Source organism: Annulohypoxylon maeteangense (genome assembly GCF_022496945.1).
Source record: "Annulohypoxylon maeteangense strain CBS 123835 unplaced genomic scaffold GGS22scaffold_2, whole genome shotgun sequence".
Lineage (NCBI taxonomy): Eukaryota > Fungi > Ascomycota > Sordariomycetes > Xylariales > Hypoxylaceae > Annulohypoxylon > Annulohypoxylon maeteangense.
Genome location: NW_025953249.1, coordinates 1,065,177 through 1,078,031, shown reverse-complemented (window position 1 = coordinate 1,078,031; position 12,855 = coordinate 1,065,177). Strand labels below are relative to the sequence as shown.

The 12,855-nt window shown below is 47.0% G+C and overlaps 3 protein-coding genes across 3 annotated transcripts; 2 read left to right on the top strand and 1 right to left on the bottom strand.

Annotated features, from left to right (window-relative positions):
• The first annotated feature begins 2,433 nt into the window (after positions 1-2,433).
• On the top strand, positions 2,434-4,576 carry GGS22DRAFT_152583 (senescence-associated protein-domain-containing protein). The gene is made up of 3 exons (XM_047959708.1): positions 2,434-2,823; positions 2,899-3,598; positions 3,661-4,576. Exons 1-3 carry the CDS (start codon positions 2,806-2,808, stop codon positions 4,494-4,496), a joined length of 1,554 nt encoding a protein of 517 aa, XP_047822707.1. The 5' UTR covers positions 2,434-2,805; the 3' UTR covers positions 4,497-4,576.
• A 168-nt stretch (positions 4,577-4,744) lies between these two features.
• GGS22DRAFT_64057 (Spc97/Spc98 family protein) lies at positions 4,745-7,801 on the top strand. Its single transcript, XM_047967638.1, has 3 exons — positions 4,745-5,085; positions 5,140-5,778; positions 5,832-7,801. Exons 2-3 carry the CDS (start codon positions 5,155-5,157, stop codon positions 7,554-7,556), a joined length of 2,349 nt encoding a protein of 782 aa, XP_047822706.1. The 5' UTR covers positions 4,745-5,085; positions 5,140-5,154; the 3' UTR covers positions 7,557-7,801.
• A 977-nt stretch (positions 7,802-8,778) lies between these two features.
• On the bottom strand, positions 8,779-10,214 carry GGS22DRAFT_184447 (uncharacterized protein; the record flags this gene model as incomplete). Its single annotated transcript, XM_047964191.1, has 2 exons — positions 8,779-9,001; positions 9,064-10,214. The coding sequence occupies 2 exons, from the start codon at positions 10,212-10,214 to the stop codon at positions 8,779-8,781; spliced, it is 1,374 nt and encodes a 457-aa protein (XP_047822705.1).
• Positions 10,215-12,855: the final 2,641 nt, after the last annotated feature.

Genomic DNA, 12,855 nt, shown 5'->3' with positions numbered 1-12,855 from the left:
ACGTCGTGGGTCGTGGATCGTGGATCGTGAAACCTCATGGTAAGCCGCTTGTTGGGAAGACTTTAATAGTGGTAAGGTTGTGTTAACCTTTTTGACATGCCCACGGGCCGATGGCTGTAAAGATGTATCCCTCGTATGTAGACGATTCCCCTATTCGCTAAGATAAACGATTGCCCCGTCTCCTTGCCTTAGGATGACAAAAGAGGAACCATTTCTGCCATTGTGAACGTTTATACTCTGACCACCGGTTGCCAGCGTTCCAAGGTTGTTGGTAAGACGGAACCTAGTAGTGCTTAGATACCAAGCAGTCCAAGTCGGGTTTAGCAGGTCTAGCAAGTCCAGCAGGTATATGCCGAGTTGGCTCGATAGCCTGCTTAGAATGTCCCAACATTGCATTCTTATTTTGGAATTAGATAGCAGTCCATCATTGCTAATTTGTAAGTCTGAATGTGCGAATGTGGTAGGCTGCAACGTTCCTCGGAACGTACTTGTGTCTTGGTCCAATCACCGACGCCTACATCCACGACCCGTGGGGGGGCCGGTTTGGTGTTAGGCGGCGGAATGTGATCTCCTTTATGATTTATCAGCCCGAGAATTGGTACTCGAAGAATGTTGTGCGAAGATATTGGCATTCATCTTTTTCCCTCCTTTCAGTTAAGACTGATGTGGTCTGTCGGCCCGACCCGACCCTCGAAAGCATGATACCTGGCTTTGTACCATGTATTCCAACTGCCGACGTAGGGCATCTTGGATGTTCAGGATGTTGAGGCCTTCGATAGATGCTGTCATAATATGTAGTTCTCAGCTTTTGGCAACTGTGACGACTTTCCTTTTGTGCCCCCGATCTGCATAATCACCGTGCGGGTTCGCTTCAGATGAAGATAGAAATCTCACTTCGTATCTTGGTTCCGATTTTGTTTTAAGACTTTGAGACATGGCAACGAGGGTCGGCTATTTCAAAGCTTAGAGGCGGTCCAATATCCACAGCCACGGACAATTATTCCCAAATACCTAATTTCTCTTAGGATTTGGATGATTACCTACCTAGGTACCTAGAAAGACTGTTCTTCTGAGGCTTTCTCGACTGCTCGAACCACCTTCTCTTTGTAGCAGCACATGACCAAGAATCAAGAGGCTGCTGTCTTGACTCTTGATCAATCGCGGGACTCGTAAAGCCTTTTTTCATTCATTGCCACCGACTTGGTATGATGATTTTAGCGATATGCATGACGGTGGCTAAACAGGCTAGGTACCTATTGTCAAGGGTTCACTGTTTCTGGTAGTGTCCGGTCACCAACAAAATTTATTCCGCGCTCATTACCGGCTGGGCGGATGTTGGATGGGTTTTCGTGATACCAACGCTTTGACGCCTTGTTCCTTGTTGGAGGTGGAGGACTTTTACTCCGCCCTTTTCCTTTAAGCTTCCCCTCTGCCCCTCAGACCCCCACTTAAGAAATCATAAGTTAAAAGGTTGGTCGAAGTTGCCCCTCATCTCGTAGATATTTGAGGCATCACATAGGAAGGTAGCTGGGTAGGTACCTGTAGAGTATACCGACATATGTAGGTACATATATTATGCTATATTATGTACATACATATGTAAACACTTGATGAATGTGAGTTATTTATACATTGTGCATATCTATACATGTGTACATGTGTAGCTAGAGAGGGGGGATAACCTAACATACCCCCCTGTACATAACCTAAACAGCTAGCCCTCTTGGGGAATTAGTGGGTTGTAGCCACGTTTAGGCCAACTAAAAGTCTTTTAGCCACATTAGCCACACCTGGGCCACACCTGGGCCACACACTTGACATACTCAAGTGCGTGCAGCCAATTGCATCTCGTCAACTAAGAATTAATCGCATCTATTAGCCTTATTCAGTAATATATTTTTGAAATCGAAAGCTTTATATTATTTTCTCATTTTTGAAGTTAAAATTATGACAATTCCGTTTCTATTATTTTGACAATTAATCATTAATCAATCAGTGATTAATTACTAATTGATCAGTGATTAATCAGTGATTAATCAGTGATTGATTAATGATTAATTATGGGACTTAGAACTAGCTAGGTAATTCAAAAGAATAGTTGAAATAGTTGTTACCCAATTAGGAAAGGTGTGTCCATACACGGTAGCGTATTACTAAGCAGTGGCTCGGCACATAAGTGGCTCAGGTAAACGAGGTGGGTAATTTTTTTCATGAAATTTAGCCAATCATTGACTTTTATTTAGGGTCCACTTCTTGCCAAATTTAGCTAGCTGTTTAGGTCAAGTACAAGGGGGTATGTTAGGTGATCAGGTTTCTGGTGGCGATCACATCTGAACCACCCAATGACGTCGCCTGTGAGGCCTCTCGAACAAAGCAAGTTCCAGCCTTGTAACCCACACGGCGCTTGTCTCTAAGCGCTTGAAAGCTGTTTCATTCAACTGTTCAGACTGCCAGATAATACAGATAATAGGTAATTACTAGGTATTTTAAGATTTTATTTATTTGAGATACGAGTGAATCATGTGTACAGTTGTGCTCGGAATACGCGAGATTTAGTCACTGATTTATTGCTAATATTCAAATATTTCCGTATTCTTGTTGGCTGTGCTAGAGACTAGAGTACCTCCAGCCGTGTATCACCACATTTAGCACGCTTTCCAAGGGATATATGCCAAGACGCCTGTATCTTGTCGAAACTTGGAACACATGACACAATAGACACCCAAATATCAAGTCGTTCGCTACCTATTAATACTTTCCTAAGAATCAATCCCTTCTCGCAATCTCATTCACAATTTAGAAAAGATGGCATCTGGACATAATGTAAGTTGGCGTGCTCTGCATCTACGATGTCATGTGGCGCTATAGTCTCACATACTGATATCGCATTACCAACAGGACCCCAAATTATTATACGCCATCCCGGGTGTCTCGGCCTACCATCTCGCCTATGGTAAAGAGGAATTGCTTACGCCCGCAGGGTCACAGACTTTGTCGTTGTTGATGGTCCCAACATCCTCTCCGTACGCCGATCCAGCACTCGATAATCAAGATGCGCCACCGGAGGACTTCTATCTCCATCTCCATCTACCACCCGAATTAGACATTCCTCTGCCCGCGACTACTCAGATCTACCACCAACCACCAAGAAGCTATCTCATCCCCAGATGGGATCTTGGTCCTGATAGCGGCGCCTTCACTCGTATCGAATTTCCCCCAGTCGGTAGTCGCAAGGGCCTCCAGGAAGATGTGGATACGTTTGAAACCATCTTGGCACAATGCACGGCATTTCTCGAAAGAGCGCCACCACCGAAGACTACGCGAAAGGAAAAGGAGAGGGAGAAGTCATCCTCTCCAACGTCCCCAAGTTCCAGAAAAGCATCGCCGACAATGTCCAAAGCTAAACTTGCGTCGTCGGAGAAGCTTGCGGCATATAACCCTGCTACATATAAACCTGGAGAGGGCTACGTGAAAGGCAGTCAAAGCTCTCAGCGAGGCGGTCAGATTGTGCTAGTAGACGAAGAAGATGGAAGTGTCATAGGGGAACTGTCAGAGGGATACCAGGTCATTGACTCCGACATAAAGCCGGGCTCTAAAGGTATGAATGAACTATCATTCTCTCGATTTTAAGGCGTCCCAGAAAGCTAAATGCGATCGCAGATCCTGTTGAGATTACTCTTCCCGAAGAAGGCAAAACCCAACTTGCAGTTGTCCCAGCATCACCAGAGACCCTAGAAATAGAGCTACACCCAGCTTACCAGAAGTCATTCATCGTATCGAAAGCGGCTTATGCGTCTCGCTTAATTATTACCACCTCGGACCTCGTATCGAATGCTATGGCGAGCGGATCAGACAGCTTCACAAAAAAGACGAAGCCTGTGGGCGAAGCTGTGACCTTCACCCCAGCGACACATGATCGCGTCCGTCGGATAGGCAAATTTTCCGGTGGCGTGGCTGACCTGTCATCTAAAACAGTAGGCCAGGTCACTAAGTTGGCCCAAAATGTAGGAGCAACCATATCAGGGCGTGGTCCTAAAGAAGGCAAAAGGGGATATGGGCCAGATGGGAAGCCACTCGAGTCGTTTAAGCCCGGCATATTGAACAAGAGTCTTATGGCCTTTGCAACCGTTACGGATGGAATTGACCACGCAACGCGTAATATCTTGACTTCGGCATCATCGTCTGCGACAAGTATGGTAACTCACAGATGGGGTTCAGAAGCGGGAGAGATATCGAAACATCTCGGTGGCAGTGTCAAGAATGTTGGCCTGGTCTATATCGATGTTACGGGTGTCTCCCGAAAAGCCGTCATCAAGGCTGTTGGGAAGGGCATGGTGGTTGGAAAAGTAAAGGGAGGTGGTGAAATTATCGTGGGGGATGATACCTCCAATAGTATACAAGGAAAGGGACCCAATGACTCAAGGGCTGATTTAACGCCTGATTCGTCCAGCAACGGGGGCAATGGTGCGTCGAAGGGTAAAGCACCAAAACGCTAATAGTTCATGGCATAAACCTCTGTATTAATTAATAGACTATACGATTGATGTATGATTTGAAATGAATAAAACTTTAAATGTAAAGGATGAAATAAGGTGCAAGCTTATGTAAGGTACCGTCCGAAGTCGTGGCCATGATCCATGGATGATCCTCTACGGGAATCACGTGATACACGCTTCAAGCATGACGCGCTTAGAGTGAAGCAGTCGCGAAGGACAAGCCAAAAAGTGACACGGAAACAACAATAAAATGCGAAACTCAATTATCATCTGAATTCTTTTTCGTATGAGAAAAATGCCTGAGATATTCGAGTTGATCTAAACATCTAAACTCAATTTTTTTAAAAAAAAAAATACCCAACACTCAGGGCTCTTGAATTTAAAGGGTACATACCCGGGAACCTTAGCTTCACTTCTCTTTAATTGTCTTTTATCGATCCACCAGTTGATGTCCACAATACGCCGGACGACGACTCGCGCTTTGATTCCTTCAGATGTGTCGCTACGAATGTCTTGGTTCCATCATTCTCTTGGTTCAAGATATCGGCGATAAGATCCGGTCTAAGAAACCTCCACATGTCTTACAAGGGTTGGGCTCCCATTTCCAAGTAATCCTACGGACTTTGTCTAACAAACATCGTAGCTCATCAGCTCCACAATGCTCCATGAGATCTTGCTCTCCCTATCGGGGCACCCATCGCCTTTACTCAGGAACGACTATACCGATCCCAAGGCTCAGTCCATCATCTCGCCGCCCGAGAGAGAACTGTTGAAGACAGCCGGTCATTTAAGCGATCTTCATTGCAAACTTATAAGTTATACTGCACAAATCAGTGCATCTCACCCTTCTATAATATGTCGTGCAGTATCAACCGCTATCAATTCCATTTACCTCAATGCATTTCAGAGGAAGGTGTTAGAGGTAGAAGATACCGTTCTTCGAAAGGATGCTTCCCTCGTTGGCGCCTATAATATTGTGCCCCTGACTGCAATTATGGGTGAATTCTCGAATTGGACTCGCCGAATGGAATGGCTATGGGATTTAGCTCAGTTCATCGATAAAGAGAACGAAGGTTCGCCATGTCGAGGAGCGCGAATTATTAACAGATTGCGTGCTGAGCTTCAGACTGGCTATGCCGACATTGGGGAGACTGCACTCAGTCTCGTTCGGGTTGCTGAAACTGCATGGCTAAAGCAGGTCTCAGCTTGGGTCCTCTACGGCAAGATACCTGCATTTAGCGATGCCGATTTCTTCATCCAGAAGGATGAAGATGACGAATTAGTAAGAGACTTTACCTTTCCTCTTTTTAAGGCGGTCATCACTAATTTGACCAGGGTTATTCGATTAAAAACGAATTACTTCCTTCATTTGTAATGTCATCCACGGCCTCATCAATGTTATTCATTGGAACTTCTTTAAACCGGGTAAAAACGAAGAATAGTATAGAGTCAAGCAACAGCGGGCTAGACCATCTCTCATCTCAACTTCAGACCCTTGCAGATGTATCATCTCCTATTAATAGCGTGGCATTTTCAAGAGCCATCACATCAATCCGACTCACATTGTCTCGAACGACTTTGCAGAAACTCTTGCCGCTCACCAAGGTTCTTGAGATGTTAAATTTGTTTCGAGATTTCTTTCTAATCGGCCGAGGCGAATTTGCTATGGCTCTTACGCAGCAAGCCGACGAAGTAATTCGGAGCCGCTGGCGGCGCGCTGATAACCTCGCTTACGAGAAGCGATATGGGCTCAATAATGTGACGGTCAAAGAAGGCGAAGTCGCTGCGGTTCTAACCAAAACTTGGGCTTTATTAAGTTCGATGCAGGGTCAGCACGCAGATGAAGATGAAGGTCTTGAGATAGCACGCGATCTATTACGACTAAATCTGTTTAAGACCAAAGCGCCAACACCCAAAAAGCCAAAGGCTGGTGCAAACAACGAGCAACCCGGCACTATCGCGAACACACCATTTCGAAACTTGCTTTTCTCTGTTCCCGTCGTCCTTACATCACTATTCCCGCCACCACTGGACTTATTCTTAACTACGCCCGATGTGCAGACTTACACTTCTATTAATTCATACCTTCTATCCATTCGCCGTTCCCATCTTCATCTCACAGACTTGTGGAAAATAACTTCCCTCCGACGTCATCACCCACCACCCCCAAGACCTCCCTATAGTACTACGAAAGGTGGTGTCGCAAGAACGAAGATCCTTCGCGAGCGCTGGTCCGCTCGCTCATCTACGATGCGAGGCACCTGGAGCACAAGCAGCGCCGCGATATTCTTCTTGGCCGAAACCGAAACATACCTGCAAATCGAAGTCGTGGCAAGCCTTTGGGACGATTTTCTCGGTTGGCTGACGGGGAAAAGTGAGCATAACGGGCATTACAATGCTCCGTCAACCAACAACCGTTCTAATGACACCAATGACGCCCCCAACGAAGAAGACACTAGTTCCACTAAGGATCAACCGAAAGAAGCCCAGACTCAAAACCTAAGCCCTCCCCATCACGACCCACAGACACTAGCCACAGCCCATCGGCTGTACCTGCGAACGCTTTCGCGCCGTCTCCTCCTAACCAACCCCTCCTTCACAGACGCGTTATACGACCTCCTCGTCCACATCGACCACCTAGTCGCGCTCATCCACCGCCTCCACGGGATCTGGACGTCAATGGATCTAGAAGCCGACGAGGGCGTCGTAGACGCCTTCTCCGACCTCTCCGCGGAGGAGAAAGACGTCAGGAAAAACATCCGCGATATAGAGCGCCAAGTCAAAAGCGGCATCGAGAACGTCATCGCTGTGCTGCGCGGGCTGAGTATGGACTCCGCTTTCATGGCTGAGCTTGAGGACGGCGGGAGAGGGGACGATGACGATGATGATGGCGCGGCGGCTGCGGCTGATGATATGCTTGGCGAGGGCGGCGGGTATATTCCCAGACGGACTGGTGGGATTGATCGGTTGTTGATGAAGCTTGATTTTGGGGGGTGGTTTGATGTTGGGAAGGGGGAGGTTGGGGGTGGGGATGGGGTTGGGGAGGATGATGGGTTTTGAGGCATGGTGGATGGTTTTATGATGCGAGTAGGAGGTAGTAAATTGTTTAATGCTTTGCTGGAATTGATTTTGTGATTCTGTGATTCTGTGACTTTGGGTAAGCTAGTTAGGTGTGGTGCGAAAAGGTAGGTCTACGTGAGGTATGAGGTTATTTCTGAAGCATGTACCGGGAATGCAATGTGCGTTTTCTAGGTACCTAATTAAATGGCTCTTTTAATAGCTGTTGATAGTGTCATGACTCGAGGTGATATTTAACCCAAGACTCGTCCCAGTGAGCTCCTGAGGTAGGTATGTAAATAGAGTCTATTGCGCATATACCTATGCTAGAGGATAGTGGTTTTAGTAAGGTATTATTATAACATTACACATCAATAAAGATTATTCGCGGGACGTCAAATCGATAGTTGTAAAGCAAGAATGCCTTTGATAGTATAATAGATAATATGTATGTACATATGTGTTCTCCATTCAAAGCATTCTGCTGCTGAAGAGACAGCGACAGCCGTGTCCCAGTTGATACAAACGGAAAACGATGAACGATACTAGCTAGTATGTGTAGGTAGGTAGGTATATAGGTAAGTTATATAATATAGGTATAAATGTTCCTAGCGACGAGGACATTGATGGATGGTGATATAATGATAAACCCAAAAATCATAACAGACTTGTACACCCCGCAGACTCATGCACCGACCGATGCCCAATACTCCATGTTCCGTCGTCCCAGGTACAAAGGGAAGTAGATATATACAGACCAAGTCCAATGTAAAGCAAGTATGCATGCGCCGTTGCCAATTGCCAATTGCCGTTGCCGCTGCCGCCCAATGCGATGCATACCTCAAGTGATGTAATAATATATACTATAATTGATGCCCGAACACCGTGTAAAAAAGACGACGTTAGGCCAGAAGGTGTTGACCAGAACGAGAGAATATAGTTTTTAATAAACGACAAGAAAAATGTATGGGGGAATAAAGATAAGACAGTGTAGATGAAGCATAACTTTTGGTGACATAAGATGAGACGCTCCTTCGTCATTCATCAATCGTGGTCTGGAATTTCGCACTTGGGCAGTGCATTTCTATTTTCCTCCTTCAACCCGTAAGCTGGGAATACGGTGCCGTGTGAAAAGAAGTTGCTTGCCCTCGGATGGCGTATCACCCGAGGTACCGTAATCATTAAGGTGATGCGTCGGCCGAAATATTCATTTGTCGGTCGATTTTCAGTAAGCAGCGACGGTTCGCTGGTTGAAGCGTAATGGGCTTGGATGGTGCTCTGAATTCCGACGGGCAAACATGTGTTGCATGAAAGTCCTTGGGCTAACGACTTCCACATCCAGGGATCTGGACATGAGTGGGAGTCCAATCTTGTGGACCTTCTTTGTCTGCCAACGTTCCTTAATGCAATCATCAACGAGTGCCATCAGACCGGTTGCGACGACGACGCTGTAATATCATTAGTATGGGTCGATCGAACATAGATAGGTGTTATATCAATTGAGACTTACTCGGCAACATCAGTCACAGCGCCAACCAACTCAGGGTCACTGATCCACATATGGCAAGGGGGTACCCAACCGTTGGCTTCTTCGTCTGCAATAACTTGGTTTGGTGATCGAGTTTCTGGAACAATGTGCGCAACCGGTGTGTGGTTTTGGCCGTCTCGTAGAAGATGGTATGAGACAGAATCTGTGAGCTTGTCGACGACTCTCTTCCAAGAGTACTTGTGGCCCCACCATTCGAACTCGTATCTCTTCGTGTTCCTGTTTCCACGCCGCACTACATCAACCCGCGCGTAGTTGGAGAACTCGAGTTTGATCATATTCGTAGCCGTCGGGCGAGGTTTCTCCTTCTTGCTTTCAATGGAAATGGCACGGGTAAGGGTGTTGGCGAAGACGTCGTCAACCTCAACCGCAGCAGAGTTGCTTGTTCCTGGCCTACTCCTAGATAAGACCGACCCGCTGGTGGGAATGCGGCTGAGCGTCGGCCGTCTTGTTAGGGACTTCACTGCGGTCGATACTGACCGCTGTAAGTTGGGCCGGGCTGTGTTGGATGGCTGGATGTATTTGCGTTTCGAATTGCAAATTTCACGGCCAGAGTCTCGGCAGTACCGCCTGAGGGAAAACTCGCGCTTGTTCAGATCGTACATGCGCAAGTGGAAGAGCTGGATGGTCTTTTTTCGTCTACCCGTAACGACTGTGTCTACCCTTAGGTTCATGTTTCCATCCGACGTAAAGTCGTCGTGGCGAATAGTCAGTCTGTTCATGGACGGAAACAGGCTAGCGAAGTCCTCGGGCGTCGAAGGTCTGACATTGATATCCTCGATCTCATGTCGGTAGGCAGGTAACTGGGGAATATCCGACAAGTACTGACAATCTTCCGTCTCTAGATCGTCCTCAAAATCTTCGCTTGAGGCCTGTGACGAATATGTGTCGACAGATGACCGCGGATACAAGCTCGTAGATGGCGACAGGTCCTCATCGTAACAGCTCGACGGGAGCCTTGCAGCTCGAGAATCCGACTCCTTCGTAGATGGCCTAGGGCTGTCATAGAGAGAGGTAGGGGCGGTACTCCGGGAGTCATATGAGTCGGCGCTGCGCCTCGTATCCCGAGTGCTAGCGGTATGAGTAGAGTAGTCGGTATCTCGTCTTCGTGTCATGTTGGTGAAAGGAGGATACGAATTCATGGGGTGCTGTTGGGTAAGTGGTAAGAGTAGTAGGTTTGAATAATAGTAAGAGGGTGAGATGGTAAGTAGTGGGCTCTTATATCTATCTAGCCGGCTAGCTGGAAGATATGCGGTCCGGGTCGATCTCAGGGTCCTGCGCCGCGCAGTCGTGAGCGGGACACTTGGAATTCAAACAGTGGTGATTCGACAAGAGACCCACTGAGGCCTGATAATAGATGTTGATCATTAGACGCAAGGGTTTGTTTGAGAGCTGCTCGACATGCGCCCAAACCGGGGAATAAAGGAAGAAGCCGGTAGGATATTTATATGGCGAAAGGGGAGAACAGTATGGACCCTATGATTTAATATGTAGGGCGGATGAGAATGTATGGACGTGGAAGGGGACTATGGATATATGAATGGATATGGAGCGGGAGTTTATGCACGAGAGTCTGGACGAGATCCGTTATAAACGAACACATGCTACTGGAGCAACATGGCACAACAAGAGAGAAAATAAGGTACGGTGGGACGACGAGGGGGGGCTTGACTTGAAGATATTGGTTGGAGCTGAGCTGACGAAAGACAAACGCCCTTCAGGCGGAGGGGGAGGATAGAGGGGTGAGTAAGTGGGAGACGGGAAAAAAAACAGGGGGATGAAAAGGGCGGCGCTACTAACCCTGCTAACCCTGCAAAGCACACTGATACCTACTTAGGTAATTGTCGTGAACTAGCTGCATATACCCAGCATATATCTTAGGTCGCTCCCGTTGGTGGGATTGAAGAGAAAGGCGAGAAAGGCGAGAGCCTAGCCTAGAATTGCCAGAGCACCCAGGAATCTTCCACCGTCGAGTGGGGGGACTTTCTCTGATTTTCTGACTTTCTGACAGCCAAGTCCCAGAGTCGAAAGGTGAAAGGTCAAGACCTAGACTCGAAATGTGGCACCTGGTACAATACTATGTATGCGTACAGACACGGCTACGTATGTCCGGCATAGCATGTACCTGCTATATTGGAAGAAACTACGCTTTCTTCGGAGTAGCACGGGCAGTACGCGGGCAGTACGGGGTACTGGAAAGATTCAATTCCCATCGCCCTCCGTTGCACGGCTTTTAGGTATGCCCCGAACAGTGGCGAGCTTCGTCGCACCACCATCACGCTACACTTGCAATTTCTGCAAGCTCGCCGGCGATAGAAAACAAGAAGCTATCGCATTAGCTTCATCGCTTGTAGGTATGATATCAGTAAGCCTGAGAAGCCGTACTACAAGAGTGACGATATCGTCACGAGGCCATTTATACGTTGTTGTCTTTTGACAAATTGTACGTGGGGGGAGAAGCGAGGGTTGTTAGTAAGTAGGTAAAGTAAAAAATCTCATGTTAGCGAATTTTTTGTCTCAGGGATCAGCACAGCTCAGCTTATACTAGGTAGTATGTACATCACTACTTCTTAAGTATATACGCTAAACAGGTACTTGGAGTTCGGTGTGTATATAGGGCTAATAAAAAGTACATAGTATCTACTATACTATTATAGTACATACATCTATTATAGGCAGTTCTTGCAGGGAATTACCATTTAGAGAGCAGCTTCCATCTTCAATTCTCGAGTGGCATCATTGATTGGAAGGAGAAGACGGAAAGATTTCTAAATTTTCTAAAATTTCTTCCAACTTGTTTCTAACTCGTGCACAGCAGATGATTTTCTTTTCTTTTCTTCATAATTCTCGACCAATTGACCTTTAACAATCCCCCATAATTGACGCATTGTAACTTATTCTTCGGCAACTCGATTTCGTTCCACAGCAGCTTACCTGAGCAGCTCTTGCAGAAGAATATGCCATTCTGCCAATTCTGCCGCTCTGCCATTCTTAGTAGCCGTTTCCGAGCCATAATGGGCTGACCGTACCACTCTCGGTCAGCCTTAATCGAGAATATTCGGAATAGGGAAAGAGGCTCAGAGAGACAATGTCTACAACGTCTACAACGTCTACAACACCCTCGTCCCCTGCTCTACCTATCCCGGCAATCAGGTAGGTTAGTCATTGGTTCTGCGGGATGACGGGTGCTTAACCAGCGCGATGGGAATCCTATAACCCATAAATTTCATCTATACAAGCCACGAGTCCGTCCAGCGAGGCGCATGTCTGAGTGACGAATTGCCATGTCATCGCGGAATGAGATCGCAGCAAGAATAAAAGTAAAAGAGGATCTCGAAACGGAGCACTCGAGGAATCCATCAACCTTAGAACTAACTACTCCTGCATCGTGCTCCGTTATGACGTTACAGCGATGGCCGTATACTCCATAGCCATGGTAGTTATGGTGCTTACCTGCCTACTGGGTACCTATTCAACTGGCTACCTACCTATCAGTTCTATTAGTAGGTATTCAACTTCGGAACTGTTTGCGGAACTGCATCTCCTACCCGTTTATTACCAAACGTTGTACACCACCGTCGTCATTCTTCCCGTCTCCTGTCCCCGGTAAAGGCACCTGGGAGAACCAGATGCGACCTGCAAGCTCGGTAAATCTTTTACCACCCTTGCCACCCCTACCACCTTTACCATCTTTAGGTCGCTTGAATCTGGGGTGTCGCTTTGTGCCCAACCAGAGCGCATCGTCTAATACCTAGG

Coding starts and splice junctions, on each gene's coding strand:
- GGS22DRAFT_152583 (XM_047959708.1), top strand. Junction 3,599..3,660: donor CATAAAGCCGGGCTCTAAAG/GTATGAATGAAC, acceptor ATGCGATCGCAG/ATCCTGTTGAGATTACTCTT.
- GGS22DRAFT_64057 (XM_047967638.1), top strand. CDS start 5,155: ATGCTCCATGAGATCTTGCTCTCCCTATCGGGGCACCCATCGCCTTTA. Junction 5,779..5,831: donor AGGATGAAGATGACGAATTA/GTAAGAGACTTT, acceptor TAATTTGACCAG/GGTTATTCGATTAAAAACGA.